Below are 22,200 nucleotides of genomic sequence, written 5' to 3'. Positions count from 1 at the left end.
CGGCCCTTTGGATCAACAACCTCAACAAACCCATACACCCATTCTTCAAGATCAAGCCCAACGCCCCTTGAAGATCCATTCATCAACTGTTCATCCTTAGATCAAGCCTCGACGGCCCTTTGGATCAACAACTCATCCACAAACCTACACCATACGAAGATAGAATCAGAGGATCAAATTACAAAGAGGTTGTAACCCCAAAATCATTAAACACAAAAATATTATTTTGTACACGTATTCTTGTTTCTTGTTTCAGGAATTTTTCGTGTTTACAAATTTGGCACGCTCGGTGGGACATCTCTACCTCTCATCTCTATCCTCAAGTCATCGAAAAACGCAAATGGCATCAAGAAAGGATCAAGCTGTTCCTGCAATCAAAGCAAAGAACAAGAACATCATCGCTGCAAGTGGTGATATTTCGGGCATCATAACCCGAAGTAAGGCAAGAGCTCTTTTTGCCGCGGCTTCTGCCCCTGCATTAACTCTGTCAAAGGAACAAGAGCACCTGAGGCACGAGCCTGTGATCACCCTAGCCTCGCTAAGGGCATCAAGAGGGGAAAGCCCGAGGAAATACTCAGAGTCCCTACTCTTCGACGCTGATTCGAGCGGTAGTACAACCATGCAAGTCATGACCACTGGAGCAACTTCAATCGAGGAGCAGCTAGCTCAGATGAATGAAGCAATCGCAAAGCTCACACGGACTGTGGAAGAGAAGGACTTGCAGATTGCCGCACTTGTCAACCAACTAGATGCGCGGCCTGACGTGAAAGTCGACCCAAATGATAGCCTAGTAAAGAAAGAAGTCGACGAAGAAGAGGAGCCTCCAGCAGAGAAAGTCGAAGAGAAGCTGAAGCTAGACCAAGCAACGGCGTTCATGGGATCTCTCTCTATCCAGCAACTACAAGAGATGATTGCAAGCACTATCAAGACACAGTACGAAGGAAGTTCACATGACTCTGTACTGTACTCAAAGCCCTACTCCAAGAAGATTGATGCTTTGAAGATGCCAAGGGGTTATCAGCCCCCAAAATTCATGCAGTTCGATGGAAAAGGCAACCCGAAGCAACATGTCGCCCATTTCATTGAAACTTGCAATAATGCTGGGATAGAGGGAGACTACCTCGTCAAACAGTTCGTGCGTTCACTGAAAAGTAACGCTTTTGATTGGTACACCGACCTCGAACCCGAGTCTATCAACAGTTGGGACCAACTAGAAAGGGAATTCCTCAACTGCTTCTATAGCACTCGTCGTACTGTAAGCATGCTAGAGCTGACCAGTACGAAATAGTGGAAAGATGAACCTGTCGTCGACTACATAAATAGATGGCGTTCTTTAAGTCTGGGTTGCAAAGATCGGCTTTCTGAAACCTCTGCCATTGAGATGTGCGTTCAAGGCATGCACTGGGGTTTACATTACATCCTCCAAGGCATAAAACCAAGAACATTCGAAGAGCTGGCAACTCGTTCCCACGACATGGAGCTGAGTATCGCTAATCACGGGAAAAATGAGCCGATTACTAACTTCAAGAAGGACAAAGTATTCGCCCCAAATGTAGACAAGACTGGGAAGAAGCCCGCTAAGGAAGCTTTCACCGTCAACACTACCCCCATCAAGACCACCTCAGCGCCCATCAAGATCTCCTCCAAGAAGAAAGCGAAGGAGATAAAGACAAGTGAGCCTTCTCGCACCCAAGACAGATACAAGAGCACTTTGAGAGAGTTGGAACAGAAAACGTACCCTTTTCCTGACTCTGATATGGCTGCCATGTTAGATGACTTGCTGGAAAAAAAGGTGATTGAGCTACCCGAATGCAAGCGTCCTTAAGAAATGAATCGCATAAACGATCCTAGGTACTGCAAGTACCATCGTATTGTGAGCTATCCTGTTGGCAAGTGCTTCGTTCTTAAAGAACTCATCATGAAGCTAGCACAACAAGGGCAAATTGAGCTTGACCTTGAGGACACGGCCGCAACGCATACCACTACAATTGCGTTTGGATCGTTTAATCCTGTGCCTCTCTAAACGACACCTGACCATTCCCGTGAATGCTCAAGTTGCACGGCACCTCCTACACAACCATCATTGGAGGGAAACGACCAAGATGCACATGCTGATGATGAAGAAGGATGGATATTGGTAACCTACAAAAAGACAAGGAAACCAAGACCATGAGTCATACAGCCAAAGATGGAACAAAGAAGAAATCACCACGGCCGCAACAATGCGAAGCCTAAAAGAAACATAAAGCATGATAAGACAACATATGCTGGGGAACCTATGGAGCAGGAGCCACACATTCCCGTTTCCTTGCATGAGTACTTCCCGAATGACTTTTTCCAACAGTGCACTACTGTGGCCTGTCACATGGTTGAAGTAGAAATAGAAGAGCCCTCAAAAGGCAAAGCTATCGCCACTGAGGTAGAAAAGACCTTCACACCTGAAGAAGGTCTGCCAACACACTTTAGCATTGAGGAAGCGCTACCATTGCCAAAAAAGATACGAAGAGCACTAGCAGCAGTCCTGGCAGGTCCCGGCGACCACGAAGTGCAAGAAAGTAACGACGAAGGCTCGAAGCTTCAGCCACATGAATGTGCCACATGTTGTGCCACCCATGACGCAATTAACTTCATTGACGAAGGCCTACTGCTGGGATCAAAGCCTTACAACCGTCCTCTCTTCGTCTCAGGGTACGTAAGGGAATACAAAGTCAACCGTATGCTTGTGGATGGTGGGTCGGCCATAAACATCATGCCAAAATCAACAATGACCATAATCGGCATCAAGGTGAATGAACTGTCCCTGAGCCGTCTGCTGATCCAGGGTTTTAACCAAGGAGGACAAAGGGCGATGGGCATGATCCGAGTAGAGATGACCATTGGTGAGCTCAAATCAAGCACGATATTCCACGTGATTGATGCAAGAACTTCCTACAACTTGCTCTTAGGAAGACCTTGGATCCACGCAAATGGGGTAGTGCCGTCCACCCTTCACTAATGCCTAAAATTTTACCGAGAAGGAGTAAAGGTGATCCAAGGTGACACCAAGCCATTCACCGAAGCCGAATCACACTTTGCAGACGCCAAGTTCTACATGGACGAAGACATGGTACCCGTAGCTCTTCTGGAAGAGATCAAATCCACGGGCAAAGCAGCACCTAAAAAGTAGGAGTGGCAAGCCATGCCTAAAAAGCAAAAAGAGCAGGCCATGCCATCTTCAAACAAAGACGGTGACGAGTTTGCTAAACCTGCAACAACCAAAAGGAGTATGATGCCGTCAGAAGGACCGAACGCACCCATATTCCGATATATCCTGATGTCAAGAAGAAAGAATGGTCAATCTCCATTCGAAACTGGAACGAGAAAAGCCGACACACAGTGGCACACGGATAATGTAAAGTTGCTCAAGACGAATGCAGTTTTGCCTCTGACACAGCTAGGGGGTGCTAAGGCCGCAAGACTACCACAAGGCTTCATAAAAGCTCTACCAAAGAAGGTGGAATCAAGCTTTCTTCCAACCAAGAGGACCGAGGAAGGTTTCGACCCAAACGCCTACAAACTTATGTCAAAGGCCGGGTACGACTTCGCTTCTTCTGAGGCGGCTGGAAAGAAGGTTTCAAACACTGTCAATGACAAAGAACGTAACCTCACCAAAACTCAAAAGAAGTTGAAGGAGCATGGTTACGGAGTTGACAACAACAAAGCCGGACTTGGCTTCACACCAAATGCACCTGTGATGATTTCAAACAAAGCGAAAAACACTAGCACTCAATACGTCAGCGTGAGCATTGAACAAGACCAAGAAGAGCCTAAACCCGCCCCTCGGACGTCGGTCTTCGATAGGATGAGCCATTCAAGCTCCAGAATTTCAGTGCTTAATCGCATTGGTAGTCAAGACCGAACCTCTGTCTTCAAGAGGCTTAACACGCCAACATCCCAAAGCTCTGTTTTTGAAAGGTTGTTAAAGCCTAAGAAACAAAGCAACACAACTATCTCTCCTCTGCGACGATCAGCTTTGGAAAGATTTGACGATAATGAGAAGCCTTTTGGAAAGAGGAAGACAACACCAAAGGAAGAAAAATTCGATGGGTTAGCAGAAAAAGGCGACGTTCGAAGCTTGATTCCTTCAAGGATAAAGCGCTAAGCAATCCTAGAGGTCGACACAAAGGGACCACTGAAAGTAAGAAGGCGTACTATCATCCACACCAGACAATCCTTATGCCAACAAGCTCGAGAAGACAACACTAAAAAGGTAAAGAAGGTAAAGAAGGTAAAGAAGGTAAAAATGTTTTCCACATCACGGTTCAAGAAGGTAAAGAAGACGAAATCCCCGAGGAGGATGTCACTGCTGCACCATCACAGCTCGAAGATGGGGGGTAAGCCATGGTCGATGATCTCAAGGAACTCAACTTAGGTACAAGTAAGGAACCAAAGCCTATCTTCGTAAGTGCATTATTAAGTACGGATGAGATAAAGGAGTATTATCAGCTGTTGTTAGAGTACAAAGACGTCTTTGCTTGGACCTACAAAGAAATGCCCGGCTTGGACCCTATCATCGTTGTTCATCATCTTGCGGTCAGTCCTGGAACACGACCGATAAAGCAAACTCAAAAACGCTATCGATATGAGCTTATCCCACAAATCGAGGTCGAGATCGACAAGCTAATCGAAGCAGGCTTTATTTGAGAAGTGCAATACCCCAAGTGGATCTCCAACATCGTCATTGTCCTTAAGAAATCAAGACAAATACGTGTTTGCGTAGACTTCCGAGACCTCAACGATGTTTGCCCAAAGGATGACTTCCCTTTGCCAATCATTGAAATCATGGTGGATACAACCACTAGCCATGAGGCATTATCATTCATGGATGGCTCTTCTGGGTACAATCAAATTCGCATGGCCCTCGAAGACGAGGAACTAACAGCCTTTCGTACTCCAAAAGGTATCTACTGCTACAAAGTGATGCCTTTTGGTCTAAAGAACGCTGGAGCTACGTATCAACGCGTAATGCAGAAAATCTTCAATGACATGCTACACAAAAACGTAGAATGTTACGTAGATGATGTGGTGGTTAAGACGAAGAAAAGATCAGACCACTTGAAGGATCTGCGAATAGTGTTCGAAAGGCTGCGAAAATACAACCTCAAGATGAACCCGTTAAATTGTGCATTTGGCGTTACCTCTGGAAAATTCCTCGGCTTCATCGTCAAGCACCGTGGTATTGAAGTAGACCAATCAAAGATCAAGGCCATTCAAAGCATGCCCGAGCCAAGAAACCTGCACGAGCTGAAAAGTCTACAAGGATGGCTAGCCTTCATCAGACGCTTCATCTCCAACCTCGCAGGGCGTTGTCAACCGTTTAGTCGCCTTATGAAGAAAGATGTTCCATTCGTATGGGACAAAGCATGCCATAATGCTTTTGAAAGCATAAAGAAATATTTGTCAAGTCCACCTGTCCTGGGGGCACCTGTGCCCGGGAAACCGCTCATATTGTATATTGCTGCTCAGGAAAGTTCAATCGGAGCACTCTTGGCGCAAGAGAATGAATCCCAGAAAGAAGGAGCACTTTACTACCTTAGTCGAACTCTCACCGGCGCTGAGTTGAACTATTCCCCAATAGAAAAGATGTGCCTCGCTTTGGTGTTTGCCATTCAGAAGCTCAGACATTACATGCATGCTTACACCATCCACCTCGTTGCTAAAGCCGACCCTGTCAAATACGTCATGTCCAAGCCAGTCTTAACAGGGCGACTCGCCAAATGGGCTTTGCTTCTTAATCAATATGAGATCATCTACGTCCCAGCTAAAGCAGTCAAGGGACAAGCGCTAGCAGACTTCCTTGCTGATCATCTAATCCCGGCTGATTGGAAAATCTCAGACGACTTGCCTGACGAGGAGGTGTTCTACATCGACATCTTCCCGACATGGACGATGTTCTTCGACGGATCCGCACGAGCAGACGGAGCGGGGGCAGGAGTAGTATTCATGTCGCCACAAAGGCAAATACTACCTTACTCCTTCTAACTGAGTGAGCTATGCTCTAACAATGTTGCTGAGTACCAAGCATTGATCATCGGGCTCCAAATGGCGATCAACATGGAAATCACAGCTCTTGAGGTATATGGCGATTCTAAGCTCATAATCAATCAGCTCTTAACTGAATATGAGGTGAGGAAAGATGATCTTGTCCCATACTTCCGGCTGGCAACTCAACTGCTACAAAAGTTCGAGGCCGTGACACTAGAACATGTGCCAAGAAAGGAAAATCAAATGGCAGACGCTCTTGCCAATCTAGCCTCGAGTATGACACTAAGAAAAGATGAAGCTGCAGACGTGCCAGTTTGCCAAAGATGGGTGATTCCGCTCATTAATGAAATGTCACTAGATGATACAAATGTCATCTCAGTACTTCCAGTCGATGCTGAAGAGTGGAGACAACCGCTGATCGACTACTTAGAGCACGGAAAGCTTCCAGATGATCTTAGACACCGTTTTGAAATACGTCGACGAGCACCTCGCTTCCTTTACTACAAATGGACACTCTACCGACACTCTTTTGAAGGAGTGCTCCTGAGATGCCTAGGTGAGGAAGAAGCTAATCAAGCCATGGAAGAAGCACATTCAGGTGTGTGTGGGGCACATCAGTCTGGACTAAAGCTACATTTCCAGCTTAAAAGAATGGGCTACTACTGGCCGAGCATGGTGAAGGACTGCCTGGAACATGCCAAAAGGTGCCAAGCCTGCCAATTCCACGCCAACTTCATACATCAACCGCCTGAACCATTACACCCTACAGTTGCTTCATGGCCATTTGATGCATGGGGATTGGACGTTGTAGGACCAATTACGCCAAAGTCATCTGCAGGAGAAGCTTACATCCTAGCTGCAACAGATTACTTCTCCAAGTGGGCTGAAGCCATACCTTTAAGGGAAGTCAAAAAGGAAACTGTTGTTCGTTTCATTAAGGAGCATATCATCCACCGATATGGTGTGCCTCGCTACATTATCACTGACAACGGAAAACAGTTCTCTAACCGACTCGTGGACGAGCTTTGCGACAAATACAAGTTCAAGCAGCACAAGTCTTCCATGTATCATGCTCCGGCCAACGGCCTCGCAGAAGCATTCAACAAGACGTTGTGCAACCTCCTAAAAAAGGTAATCGGCCGAACAAAGAGAGACTGGCATGAAAGAATAAGTGAAGCACTTTGGGCATATAGGACTACATACAGGACTCCCACCCAAGATACGCCTTATTCTCTTGTATATGGCGTGGAAGCTGTGCTACCGCTCGAAAGTCAAATCCCCTCACTAAGGATGGCTATACAAGAAGGCTTGACTGATGAAGAAAATGCAAAGTTGCGCCTTCAAGAGTTGGAAGTGCTGGATGAAAGAAGGCTTGAAGCTCAACAACACTTGGAATGCTACCAAGCACGACTATCCAAGGCATTCAACAAGAAAGTCCGCCCAAGGTCTTTCCAAGTCGGAGATCTCGTGCTGGCATTGCGTAGGCCTATCATTACAACCCACAAGACAAAAAGCAAGTTCACATCAAAGTGGGATGGAACCTACGTAATACAAGAGGTCTACACCAATGGCGCCTACTTAATCATGGCAGAAGACGGCTTGAAGATCGGCCCCATCAACGGCAGATTTTTGAAGCGCTACTACCCCTAAAGCAAACGCACCACGCTCCTGGCCCGCAAGAGCATAAACTGTGTACGGCAAAATCATCATCAAAATCACCAAAAAAAAAAAAAAAAAAAAAAAAAAAAAAAAAGAAAAAAAGAAAGGAAATAACACATCTTGGTGATATATATGTTTTATCTATATTTAGCACAATACACTGAATAAAATAAAGCATGTCCATTGATCTCCGAGAAATTACAAGTGCGTACAAAAAAAAAAAAAAAAGAAAAAAAAAGAAAAAGAAAGATGGAGCTTTCACAAAGGTTGTTCACGTGAAGCCCCACTACTTGGCAAAACTCCAGGAGCGGGAGGCATTGAAGATAGATCATTCGAGACCTCAATACTTGGTGGAACGCTAGATGACGAAGGAAAAAGGTGCCTCTGGAAGAAAGCCGCAAGCATTTGACGGTCACTTTGAATTCGACCTTCAGATTCTTGCAGCTGATCAAGCTTCCTCTTCATGCTCGTCGAATAATTATTTGCAAGCACGTGCAAACCTCTATTCTCGCGCTTAAGCTGTTTGATCTCTTGTTTAAGATTTTCCACCTCCGCCATCAATGATTCAACTTGACGGGATCGAGCAAGTAGGCGTTGGCCCATGTTGGACACAGAGCCCGCACACTGAACACTGAGAGCTAGGGACTCTTGAACGGCCAACTCATCGGACCGTTCTGAAAGCAGCCTACTATCTCTAGGAGTGATGAGGTTCCTAGCTACTATCGTAGCTGTTGTTGCATCCTTCATCACGGAGTCTTCACCTGTAAGAGGGCCATTAGAAGATAAGAAAGACGGGCACCATATATTACCCTGACGCGGCGCACCCGTATCACTGCTGAGACTCAAATCTAAGCAAATGTGAGATGGGTTAGCCATTTTCAAAGATGTTAAAAGAGAAGGGTTGGATGGAGTAAAATCTCAAAGGGCCGTTAAAACAAAATACACCGGAGACGATTTTCACGAATGGGCAATCTTCAAAGTGTGCATGTTGGAGGTGATCGATACCTCTATAAAAGGAAAGGCGACACAACCACCGATTCAAAAAAATTGAAGAGACACCACTCTTCAAATCTTAAAAGCCGAATTTTCCTGCGTAAAGTTCGTCAACACTTTTCAGACACAATCTCGGCTTTTCAGATAACGCGTGCAACTTTGTCAAAAGATCTCTGATAAAGTTGAAAACGCGTGTAGGTCATTATCCCAACTACCACACTTTTGCAGACAAGCGTGGGTGACAAAGCCGCATCTCGGCTTTTCAGATAACGCGTGCAACTTTGTCAAAGATCTCTGACAAAGTTGAAAACGCGTGGAGGTCATTATCCTAACTACCACACTTTTGCCGACAAGCGTGGGTGACAAAGCCGCATCCGCACTACTACTTGCCATTAAAATTCCTATATATGTCAACATTCATGGCAAGGCATACATCCAAAAACGCATGACTCTTCTTCTCGGCCGAGAATGTAGCTGCAACCAAACCTCTCAACATGCTCAGTTTTCTTCTTCCCTTGAGAACACCTATTCAACCAAGTCTTCGAGAGCAAACGTATCCCATATCATTAGGGTCGAAAGCAAGAGTATCTCATAGCATGCCTTTCCCTCATCCTTTCCTTTGTTCTTGTTCTTCCCTGAAAGACAAAGAGAGAGAGAGATCAGTCGGCACTTGGAATCAAGCTTTCCGTTTGGAGACAACTGCCTGGAACCCCTTCCCTGATTGCTTATCCAGCCCTGCTCTCAAGTACTCATCTTCAACCATTGATGTACCCCCAAAGAAGATACCAGATGCCTGGAGTACAGATGAGGCAGGATGAAACGGTAGATCGAAGCATGTGGAGACGAGCGCAACAAATATATGTGCTGATTCATTCGCTGCTTCTTCAAAAGCAAAAGTATCTCATATCATCAAGGGCGAAAGCAAAGGTATCTCATATCATGCTCTTTCCCTGTTTTTTCCTTTGTCCTTGTTCTTACTTGCATGGCAAAGAGAAAGAGAGCAATCAGCCGGCACTTGGAGTCAGTCTTCTGATCTGGAACCGACTACCTAGAATCTATTCCCTGGTTGCTTACCTAGCGTTGCTCTCGAGTAGTCATCTTCAACGGTTAATACACTTCCAGAGAAAGGACCACATATGCTTGGAGAACAGCTAAGACGAGTGACAATGAAACATCAATCTTGTGGATCGTTAGCAAACGCAACAATTGCATATGCTGAGTCATCCTCTAACCCTCTTTAATATGAATTGGAAAGATTGAACAAAGAAACAGGTCATCACCTCCACCTCGTGCTTGCCTACCATGTGTCTGAATCCTGAAACCGCTCATGGTCCTATTTTCACTCAAGATCAAGCCTCGATGGCCCTTGAAGAAATCACAAGTCCGATTCAAAATCAAGTGTTCACCACCCTTGAATCAAATTCAACTCCAGATAAAAGGAGCAAGTTCAGACCTTCGGGGGAGACCAAAAGAATCCTCCAGCCTAGTTCAAGATTAAGCCTGTGGAAAATCAACGATTGGAGGAAACCAGAAAATCTTCCAGTCGAACTCAAGATCAAGCCTCGATGGCCCTTGAAGAAATCACAAGTCCGATTCAAAATCAAGTGTTCACCACCCTTGAATCAAATTCAACTCCAGATAAAAGGAGTAAGTTCAGACCTTCGGGGGAGACCAAAAGAATCCTCCAGCCCAGTTCAAGATTAAGCCTGTGGAAAATCAACGATTGGAGGAAACCAGAAAATCTTCCAGTCGAACTCAAGATCAAGCCTCGATGGCCCTTGAAGAAATTTCCAGCCCAATTCAAGATCAAGCCTCGACGGTCCTTGGGTTGACATCTACATTAAGGGACTTCAAAACGCATCTTCTACACGTGACAAGCACATGTCTACGACGCGCCTTGAAGTGGGGGCATTTGTAGACATCGAAATTTCAGTGAAATAAATGTTAACCAATACAACACTTATTTCACCTATATCATTCCCTCACTTCACCAACAACCTCCACTCATTTCACCTACATCATCCATTTACCTCACCTACAACCTCCACTCACTTCACCTACATCATCCACTCCACCAAAAAAATGAATGGTGGTGATTCACTCTCAAAGCCTATAAATAGGCTTCTCCATCAAGAGGAATAGACACCAATTCACAAATACATTTCTTTACTCCCAAAATGGAAGAGAATACTCCCTACACACATCAAAACCTTGAAGCCTTAAAGTTCTAAAGCTCTCAAGAAAATCCCGAAGGATCAAGAAAGCACTCTTCGTTCTTCGTCAAATCCTCCTTCAAGATCAAGCCCCAACGGCCCTTGAAGAACTCCCACCAACTCAAGATCAAGCCTCGACGGCCCCTTGAAGAAAGTGTTCATCATTCATCATCCGTTCATCCTAAGATCAAACCCCAACGGCCCTTTGGATCAACAACCTCAACAAACCCATACACCCATTCTTCAAGATCAAGCCCAATGCCCCTTGAAGATCCGTTCATCAACTGTTCATCCTTAAATCAAGCCCCGACGGCCCTTTGGATCAACAACTCATCCACAAACCTACACCCTACGAAGATAGAATCAGAGGATCAAATTACAAAGAGGTTGTAACCCCAAAATCATTAAACACAAAAATATTATTTTGTACACGTATTCTTGTTTCTTGTTTCAGGAATTTTTTGTGTTTACAGTGCTTCTATTGGAACACATATTACGGCTCATGATTAGCTTAACATTTGTTTTCTTTCTATTGGCACACTTGTAGAGGTTTTTGGAGAGGAAGATGACAACTTATTGTGGTTAGAACATTTCACGTGGCCTTTGATGCAATGAACATCTTGCATGATATTCATTAGTTCATGATTAACTTAACAATTGTTGTTTTTCCATTGGAACACATATCACTCATAATGATTAGGACAACACTTGTTGCCTTGTTATTGGAACACATTTCATGGTAATGATTAGCATAATACTTGGTTTCTTTCTATTGGCACACTTGGAAGCTTTCTTCTTGAACTAGATGGGAACGAAGAGGTTATTCAATCCTTATAAAGGAAGGAGCAAGAACCAACGGAAGGGACATGGAGAAAAGAGAGAGGAAGAAGAAGAAAAAAAGAAAGAAAAAGAGAACCCAACAAAAAAACCACTCTCCTTTTCATATTACCTCTTATCTTTCTTTTACATATTGTTAAGGCTTTAAGCCATCTTTCATTGCATTTGTAAGTCTCTCATATATAGTAAAATACAATGAAAGCAAACCCCAGTGGATGTAGTCAATTTGGTGAACCACTTAAATCTTGTGGTGTTTATTCATTTACATTTTGAGATCATTGCCATGAGAAGCACTTCCACCAAACCATCGAAAATCTCCATTTATTTCTCTTGAGAATGATGTACAAAAAGTGTGAGACAAATCCTAGAAAAATACATGAGATCTTACCCATCAAATCTCTCCACCAACCTCATCGTCATTTTCATCTATCAAAAGAAAGATATCCAAAAACTACAAATTTGTCCCGACTATTTAACAGATCAAAACACCAACATCCATAGATTAAACAATAGTACTTTCTTCATGAGAGCTGCGTCTGTCTCTCTACCATGATATATCCAAATTTCAGGAAAATCCAGTGGTGCGATCGTCCAATATTTTTGAAATACCAATTCAGTCTCTAATCCCGCAGAAAACTGGACAACCATGTTATGAGTACCAAAACCCCATTTTTCGTATCTCCAATCGAAATACTTCCTTCACAGAAGTTGTTCCTCATCATCTCTTCTATAACATATAAAAAAACTACGACAATCCAATCTATGTGATGACTTGTACCCCAGTTCGAACAGTTGATGTTCGGTTGAGCTAGCCTTCTCTGCCAACCTCTTTGCATGGCCAACATCTCTGGTTTCTTTTGCTCACTTTCATGGTAGTTTTTCAGCAATCCGACTCCTATTACATATGTAGAATTTCAGCTATATTAAAGATGAGGAAGGGGAAGTGGCGAAGGAAGAAAGAGAACAAGAGGGAGGAAATGAAATTGAAACAATAAAAAAAAAATGAGGAAATGGTAATGTATTGTTTATCATTTATGTTGATGTTAAAGATTATTACTTTGTTGTTAATATTATGATTATATTACTATTGTTACTAATTAATTGGATTTATGTTGAAGCTTACAGGTTTGTTAAAGAAAATGTGATTGTTGATATACATGTGAACATGACACATACATATGCATTGCAAAGCAAGAAAAAGAGTGTTGTGTCAAGTGCTCACTTGTGTAAAGTGTTTGAGTTGTGAGAATATTCAAGGGCTGAAGTTTGACTTGAATATAAAATAATGAACCTTGTATATGTCAAGCGTCCAGGGAAGGGCTTGAATATACAATTGGGCGTCGGGAGAAGTGCCTGTGTAAAAAAGTGGAAACTGAGAATTTAATTACAAAAATTAGTTAACTCATATTCTAAGGTATTTGGAGCCAAGTGGTATAAACATGGTATGGGACGTGCAGGCTTGGGTGCCTTAGTTATGTGTTGGTGGGATTAGAAGAGAGTGAGTACATTCATGCATCTCATTGCTTACATTTTATGTATTTGCAAGAGCTACTCATTTCAATTATTATTTTAGTTGGTACTTTTGTTATGAATTAATTTTGTATACTAATATTTTATTTCTGCTGTGTATTCAATAAATCTTATGTAGTAAACTCAAGCTTTTATTATGTAAGGTTTGTTATATGATGTATGGTGTAATCGTTATAATATAATTGTATTTTTCCACCATATCTTGGTTGTAAAATTTATTTCTATAGCTAAGATATGGCTCACACCTTATCTCGTGAATGATCTTTATTTGCAGGTCAAAGTGTGACAAAAGATTAACACTGTGTTTGGATGAAAGAATTGCTAATTAACAGAAATCAACCCTATTCTCTCTTGTACTTCCATTCCTAAATCGAGGAAATGAAGACAATGACAACATATGAAAAATGATAGCATTCGACATTGTTGACTCCAATGAAAAATAGTTTTGCTCCTAACATCCAATTTCCTCCCGGAAATCCCTTCTTATGCAAAAAACACAACTCAATTGAAACATTAACTTAACCGTGACGACAAATTAGTGAAGATTTATATCAGCGATGTCAGAACTATTATTTCCATACCTGTGCAGTTAGAAGAGATTCTTTGGTAATCACCTGCAACGGTACACAAGCACCATCCCAAAATAGGAAAAATGCTTCGGTTCAGTTGACAAAGGGGTATGCAAAAATCAAGAAACCAAGAAAAGAATTGAGAAAAGTGGTATTTGTAAAGAAATTGGATGGTAAAAATATTACCTTCTTTGGACCCAAAAAAGGTCAGAAAGGCCTGAAATTAGATGAAAAAAAAATTCAGATCTTCATCAAAACAACACCTCAAGCTGGGCTTATGGAACTCTTAAATCGAGATAGTGGCAGAGAAGTAATAACACAAACTTAACAGGGACAAAACAGGAATCACACTATGCTTATGAACAGTGAATCAATTTTTTTTTTTTTTTGGAACAAAGACAACACTATGCTTGTGTTGTAATGTTTGTGGTGAATCAGTTACTTTTGAGTTTTAGTATATATTAAATTTGAATTTAGATGAGTTTTAATATTTTTTAACTTTTCAATTGCGGCATAATAATTTCGTCATCGTCATAAAAAACTCTTACTCAATGTATGCAAAAATAAACAAAACAAGACTTTCCTATACGCAAGTTACCTTAACTCAATAGCAATGTTTTAAAAAGCGAAGGCGTAGGTGAGGTGCTTCATGGATAGCCTTGCCTAGGTGAAAGCCTTGAGGCATGAGGAGAAGCCTCGTGGGGCCTAAAGTTTTAATATATATTATATATATTTATTTATATTTATAAACTATAATACTTTGTAAAACAAATATAATTATAACTAAATCAAAGATAATATCTTCTTCTTCATTACTAAGTCTAGTTGTACTTGGAAACTATGTCATATAGTCTTAAAATGTTGTAATTATTTATTTTATTGTAAGTAATTAAAGTGAACTTCAAGAGAAATAAGGCCGAGTGGCCACAATTATAGGAAGTTTCAAGAGAAATAAAGGCTGAATCTCACAGTTATAGGCAATTCAAAAGGAAATAAAGGCTAAGTGGAGCAATTATAAGGAATTTAAATGAAATAAAGGCTAAGTGGAGCAACTAATATAGGAAATTTAAAGGAAAATAAAGGTTGAGTGGAGCATTTATAGGGAATTTCAAGAGAAAATAAATCTTTACTAATCCAAATGCTAGGTGGCAGAATCTGTTAATAAAAAAAAAAGATTTAGGCTTAGACTTTGCCAATATGATTTCGAGAGAGAAATTCTCTCTTTCTTCTTCGTTGAAACTATAGAACGGCAGAAACAGACTTGGATTTTAAGAAAAAAAGGCCCAAGTGAACGCCTAGGCGGCCTCAGCCACCTAGGCGCTCCCTGACGCCGCCTTACGTCAACCCCCACAAAATAGAGGCGAAAACCCAGTTGCCGCCCCGCCTCCAAGGCCGTCTAGTTGTGCCCGGAGGCTAGTTTGTTAAACCACTGCACAATAGAAAGAATCATAAAAAATTGTACAAGCCCAAGAGGTAAATAGTAAGCAATGAAAAATAAAAAAATACACAAATAGTGATAAAAACTTACCCTGTGTTTGAATGAGAAAATGATATAATTTTATTTTCTAGAATTTTGAATTTTTCTTGTTTGGTTAATTTAAAAGAACAATAAAAATTGAATACGGAATGTAATGTGTCTATGGCGTCATTAATATGTAAATGAGAGATAGTAGTTGGAAAATAAACTAGTAGTGGTGGTGGCGACGACAATAGTGATGGTGAGTGGTGGCGGTAGGTGATGGTAGCGTCAATGGCTGGGGCCACAATGGTATGTGGTGGTGGCGGCTGCCGTGATAGTGATGATGGGTGGTGGTGGCCACTCATGGTTGAGTTTTTGTATTCTTTATTTTTCAACTCTCGCTCATAAAAATTTGAAAGTAACATCTATTTACATAATATTTAAACTTAAGAATTGGATGTCCCAAATTCAAAATTTTTTTACTACGCATAAATCCTAATCACCTTTGCTACCAACATCACTCTCGTCTCAACCACCATCTCTACCATTGGTACCACCACCATTATTATCAAACACTAATTTAATTACTTAATATTTTAAGATATTAATACCAGATGCGATTTTAACATTCTCATTCTAAAAGATTATTCTCTGATTAACACCAATGAAAATGTAAAATCCTATTCGTCATTTTGGTTTTAGAAAACAGTTCTTCAAAAAGCGCTTTGTAAAACGTAATCGGACAACAAAATGCGAGCCCAAAGAATGCATGAAAACAAATGTTAGCCCGAACGGATATAAAGCCCAAACGGGACATAAAACCCCATTCGCGAAGCCGAAAACCAAGGAACCGTCGTCGATCCAGAATTCGAAACAGAGACAGTCCCGATAGCAGAGAGCAGAGCAGGATTGCCGTGACGCGCAAGCACAACAAAAACGTTGGTGAGTCCAATCATTCATCGTTCTTCCATTTGTTTTCATTCCCCTAAATCGAATCAAAAATTTGAAAAATAAACAAATCCCTAGCCCATTTTCAATTTTTGTCGGGAGAGGAATAGGGTTCGGATTAGGGTTAGGGTTAGGGTTAGTGTTAGGGTTAGGGTTTGGGGTGCCTATAAATTGCTTTACTTAACTGATGTTGGTGCTGTCAGGGGGTATTCATCATGGATTCAAACTTAGATATTGGTAATGCAAATACAGCATTTCGCAAGCCTTCAACTGATACAGCCAACCGGAAGTATCGCCGCCGTTCTCCTCTTAGCGGCTCATCTCCCTCTAATGGTTAGTTTTCCAATTTTTGGTTCATTTTCACAAGTTCAGCAGTGACAGGCGTTCTTATCTTTTAAGAAGGTTCAGTTGAATTGACAATTTGACTTACAATTCATGTCACAAGCATAGGGCTCATTTTATATCATTTGATTTTTTGGTTTTTGTTTTCCCTGTTTATTAGAGATATTGGGGAAGGTATATGGAAATTACTTGGGGGAATTGAGGAATAAAAATCGAGGAGGGAGCGTGGTGGGAGGAGGAGGAGGAGGAGGGAGAAATGAAGGAGAATATTCGAAAATAAAAACTAGAAAAGGAAACCTACATGCATGTTTGATAACCATTTAATTTTTAGTTTTGAGTTTTCACTTTTAGTGATTGATATATGGGGAATATGAGGGATGAAAACAAAATCTTGAAAATGAAAACAATATAAAATAGTTTTGGTTGGTTTTTAGTTTTCATTTTGGGTACCTTTTGAATGAGGAGCCAAGTTAAAAGTTCAATAAATCAGTTTTTTATGTAATAAATGCAGTTTCACATGTAGTCCGCAAGTTTATTGTCTTTGAGTCTCTTCATGTTGGAACTTTTCAGATTCATGTACCATTTAGCCTATAAAAAGGGCTACTTTGTAAGCTTTTAAATTAAGCTTTCGTGAAATGAAATTCTAGATTTTCTGCTTGTGTATGAGGCACAGAAACCTTGGAGTGAGTCCAAGGCACCTTCAATGTGAGGCTGAAAGCCGGTGTGATGCTGGAATTTTTCTAAATGCTCTATTGTTGTGATTCCAATACACCTTTGGTGTGATGCCAAATATTGGATTGAGTTTGGATATCTTCTTACATTTCTTTCTATTCCTACTATCCTACATCACCTTTCCTTGTACATTTCTTCTACATCCCTCCCACCATCATCAGTCCTCCACTCTTGTACATCCCTCATATGTCTCATGTATTTGCTCTACATGAATGAAAACTAAACATGAACGCAAAATGAAAACTGAAAAACAGACAAACCAAATAGTTATTAATTGGGTTAGTAATCTGGGATGCTTTATGTAGTGGGGGCGTATCAATTGATTTATTTGTTTCTTGTTCTTATGTTTGACGAAGTTTATGCACAGTGAGGTATTCTGGTGTACTAGAGGTGGAATGATTTTAAGTTGTGTGTTTTTTCTTGTTTGTGGTCAAAATTATGGCAAGAGATCTGTATGTGATGTCTTGTTAGCCAAATTTCCATTATACTTGCTGGCCTTTTGCAAAGTTTTATATTTTATTTTATTTTTCAGGGAGTCCTGTGCATGAGCATAGTTCTAGCCCAAAAATTTCACGGGAAGATCCTGTAAAAGTTTCTGAATATCGAACAAGAAGGAATGAAGATGAAAGGGAATTTGAGAGGGATTCAAACAGGAGCTGTTATGGAAAAAGCAGTGATTCCTACAGGAATTCTGATACACAATCATCCAAAACTTCACATGGTTACCATAGGCATGATGACTACATCAAACATGACAAACATGGTGATGAAGAAGAAAGAAATTATCAGAAGATAACTCCTCGTCTTCATAGGGATACAAGGGGCAGTGCTCATTCTGATCATACTAGGTCACAAGACTATTCGCGTCCTTCGGACAAATCTTCTCATGATAAATATGATGGTTCAGTATATAGGACCAAGGATAAAGATAGAGAATCTTCGTTTCCTCACCAGAAATATAAAGATAAGGACTCATCATCTGTGAAAGTTGGATATGGCAGGAGACATGGATATTTTGAAGAGATGGACAAGGAACGGGGTAGGCATACATTGGACAGAAAAGCTCCGGATGAAAACAGGGATTGCCGTAGGAGTTCTGGAGATTATAGAAGTGAACGGATTTTCTCCTATGAAGAATCCAAGGGGCAAAGAAGTGACTCAATTTCCAGGAGAGATGAAGGTAAACATCGTGTGAAAGAAGGTTACAAGAGTGAATTAAAGGAAATGGATGATGAAAACCTTTCCAGAGAGCAAAGGAAGAGATATGATGATAGGGATAATAAAGTGAGGAGCCGAAATACTAGAGAACCATCAGAGCGGTCTGCAGATGATATTTCAAGGAGTGAAAATCAAGAATCTATTGCAAAAAGACCAAAGTTATTCAGCTCCGAGAAGAACACTGATGGCCAAAAAGATGGTAATGGTTTATTTAATGTTTCTATGTTTAATTTTATTCCTTAAAATGTTTTTAAGTATATTCTCTAATAAATTTACTCTTTGATAAGTTTCAAAGTTCACAACTACAGCTGATGGAAAGGGGACTTCAAATTCTAAACCAAGTCAAGAAGGTATTGGGAAAACCATGTCCAGTGATGCAGAAGCTGCTAATGATATAAATGTCGCCAAATCTGCTGCAATGAAAGCTGCTGAAGTAGGTATGTACCTTTCTTAAATTTGCATCCACAGGATAACTTTTGGCATGAAACTGTATATTGGCGGTATGATTGGCATGAGGATCCTCTCTAGATCCTCCAATCACGTCCGTTCATCGTACATCGTGCGGTCATTTTTTGTCAGGTACTGTTTATATTCAATCTTAAATAAAAAAATTTACAATGATTTTTAACCACATGATGGACGATGAACGGACGTGATTGGAGGATCCCCAGGATCCTCACAAAGAGGATCCAGAGAGGATCCTCATTCGTATGATTGTTCTATTCTATATACTGATACCAAAATATATTATATTCACACACCCACACAGAGCATAGGGGTTTTAGTATGTTCTTAAAGGAGCTAGCATAAGTGGTTAATCTTAGGGTGTTAGATCTCTTTTAAAATAGAATTAAGCACTTAAAAGTGAAACTGTTTAATCTTGTAGACTTGTACTTATTTCATTATCTTTTTTAAACTCCTTACTAGCACCGATAATATATACACGACTCGTTTGGCTACGTTGGACTGAACTGACTAATTCATTCAGATAGACTAATTAGCGCTTGGATAGTTTTGACTATATTGTCCGGCATTTGGTGCACCGGACTAAAGACATTATTATATACTGTGTTTGGTGCTGTGTCATATAAGAGGTCTTCAAACTGTAATTTTAGAGAAATTATAGCATCTTATTTGTTTATCAATCATTTGCATAATAAAAGGGGAAAAAAATCTCTATTTAAGTCGTCAATTCCAAATTTTATTACATATAATAATCAACATCCCAACATGACGTATTCTACTGTATTTGGGAATAATATCAGAGACTGTTAAATTGAGTATTTTTGTGTGGCTATTTTGATACTCATGGTATTACACTTGTGGTCTAGAGTGCTTAAGTTGCCTCTGTCCACATGTTACAATATAACGGCAACAATTTAGTACATAAGTGTACTAATACGGTGTGCAAAACGTGGCCATAGAGTGTTAATGAGGGCTTAAGTTGAGGTCTTGAATTTCAGAAAGTAGATTGGATAGAAACTGTTGAGATGCATTCTCATCCATTTTTACCTACCACATATTGCTTTGACAATTGGGATGCAATTCCTCTAAATAACAGCAACCCCACCTTCATTAAAAGAAATTCAAATAATCATTACGTTCCCTTTAGGATGGATATGGATGTCGATTGTGTGGCTAAGAGTATTCAAAAGTCAAGCTTGTTAATAAGCCAGTGGATACAGACTTGAAGTATTCGATGCAATTACTCTAAATAACAGCAATCCCACCTTCATTAAATGAAATTCAAATAATCATTACGTTCCCTTTAGGATGGATATGACATGCATGTCGATTGTGTGGCTAAGAGTATTCAAAAGTCAATCTTGTTAATAAGTCAGTGGATCGGACTTGAAGTATTTAAGTATCAGAGTATCGGATCTTGGTTCAGTAATGTGCATTGAAACTGAACCAATATGTAGGATACAGACTTGTCTTATACTCGTTGATAATTATTTCTCTCAAGTCAGCTGTTTGATATTATCCAGTCATGAAACAAAACACGTGAGGGTAACCTGAATTTTGTATGCACCTATCCTACTCATAGTGAAATGGAAACTCATATTGTTCACGTGCTTGCAAATCTGGTAAAATTTGTGATGTGGAATGGGTTCGTAGATATTTGATGTAGCGTCTAGCTAGAAATCTAAGCTGGTCCATCTTGATTGATTAGAAATCTTCTCGTGTATCATACTTCTGTATTGACTTGACTTTCTGAATAGTTGGAAATCTGGATACTAATTGTTAAAAGTAATATATATTCTACGACTTCAACCTCTCTGGCTAATTGTTTAAAAATCTGTTTGCTACATTCTACAGTTAATAGGAACCTTGTCGGTGTTGGTCCTGCGGGATGCATGACTGCTGACCAGAAGAAAAAGCTGTTGTGGGGAAACAAAAAGAACACGACTGTAGAAGAGGTACCTCCTATGGTCTATTATTTTCAGTGTCCCCGAATAACCTTTCCAAAGTTAAGTTCCAGCATTCAAGCTTATTCGTATCAATAACCATTTCAATGTGTTTTGCATGTGAAACGTATCCATACGAAGGTAGGTTAGTGCAATAATAGGGTAATTAATGAAGCATCAACAACAGGAAAAGTATTTGAAGTCCTCGTTGAGAAAAACTGCCATTGACATTAAAAGTTTCTTACAAGTGTAGACCTTTAACAGATTATAGTTTATATAGCTGTTGGATTTAGCTTCTCTTTGTGTAATTTGTTAGTTGCCTTTTTTACATTTTTACAGGCTGGTCACCGCTGGGATACAGCATTGTTTTCTGACCGGGAAAGACAAGAAAAGTTCAACAAACTCATGGTAAATCTCTTTTTACTTTTATTCTTTTTCTTTTTGTGTCAATAAATTAATATTATTGAACCCTTTCTTTTCTTGTTCCTGATTGAGTGGCTTACACACTATTAGAGTTTATTTGCCTACTAACACAATTTTAGAGTCTGAGGTTGCCTTGGTGCCTATGGCCAATTGTAGGGTGTGAAGGGCGAAGTAAAGGTGGAAAACAAACCCGAAACCGAAGATCAGAAGCAGAAGGAACTCCAACTGGATTTGGAGAAGCAGTACACTGCTGGATTGCGAAGGAGAGACGGCCGTACTGTTGGATTAGGTCTCTAAGCGTCCTCACATTTTTAACTACTATGAAGACATCGGGATATTGTGTTGTACTCTTGTACAAGAGTCATGCTGCTTATGATTCTATGCTGGCGCATGTGAGAGGTAATGTACTTTTCGTACTCGGAGTTTTAGAGCTTGGCCGGGAAATGGTCACGCGTGGCAATTTAACAGTGTGTAAAGTTAGAAAATTCGATTGCTATATGCTTGGTATGAACGTAAGCTTCTTTTCCCTACCGTCTTCCCACCTTATGAATTTATATTGTGCTTTACTCGTTTTCCAGCAATCTATATTGATACGCGCGACTGCAAGTTCGACCCTTAGTCCATAAAACTTATCTTGCTACGGTCAGTTGCACGTGTGCACGAGTCAAATGGAGATTTGTACCTAGGACTTGGACCCTTACGGCTCACATCTTTCAATGTTCTCGAGCAAAAGCTCTTGGGCATAAGACCTCTTTTTGGCACACGGGATACGATTAATAATACTGGATCGGTTGTTTGGCGCACTTTAATTAGGTCTAACATGTCTTATACGCTTCACGCATGCC

The 22,200-nt window shown here is 40.7% G+C and overlaps 1 protein-coding gene across 3 annotated transcripts; it reads left to right on the top strand.

Annotated features, from left to right (window-relative positions):
• The first annotated feature begins 16,069 nt into the window (after positions 1-16,069).
• On the top strand, positions 16,070-21,996 carry LOC103936981 (arginine/serine-rich coiled-coil protein 2). 3 transcript variants are annotated; one of them, XM_048576550.1, is made up of 7 exons: positions 16,070-16,226; positions 16,436-16,565; positions 17,839-18,723; positions 18,833-18,961; positions 20,844-20,944; positions 21,272-21,340; positions 21,475-21,996. In XM_048576550.1, exons 2-7 carry the CDS (start codon positions 16,448-16,450, stop codon positions 21,979-21,981), a joined length of 1,809 nt encoding a protein of 602 aa, XP_048432507.1. In that variant the 5' UTR covers positions 16,070-16,226; positions 16,436-16,447; the 3' UTR covers positions 21,982-21,996. The 3 variants fall into 3 exon arrangements, with proteins under 3 accessions (XP_048432507.1, XP_009345149.2, XP_009345150.2); XM_009346874.3 differs by having other exon boundaries at positions 18,812-18,961; XM_009346875.3 differs by having other exon boundaries at positions 18,812-18,961; positions 21,512-21,885.
• Positions 21,997-22,200: the final 204 nt, after the last annotated feature.

This window comes from the organism of the source record quoted next, unplaced genomic scaffold (genome assembly GCF_019419815.1).
Source record: "Pyrus x bretschneideri cultivar Hongxiangsu unplaced genomic scaffold, Pyrus_bretschneideri_v1 Contig9, whole genome shotgun sequence".
NCBI classification, from domain to species: Eukaryota; Viridiplantae; Streptophyta; class Magnoliopsida; order Rosales; family Rosaceae; genus Pyrus; species Pyrus x bretschneideri.
This window is presented reverse-complemented; position numbering and strand designations above follow the sequence as displayed.

Coding starts and splice junctions, on each gene's coding strand:
- LOC103936981 (XM_009346874.3), top strand. CDS start 16,448: ATGGATTCAAACTTAGATATTGGTAATGCAAATACAGCATTTCGCAAG. Junction 18,962..20,843: donor AATGAAAGCTGCTGAAGTAG/GTATGTACCTTT, acceptor TACATTCTACAG/TTAATAGGAACCTTGTCGGT. Junction 21,341..21,474: donor AAAAGTTCAACAAACTCATG/GTAAATCTCTTT, acceptor ACACAATTTTAG/AGTCTGAGGTTGCCTTGGTG.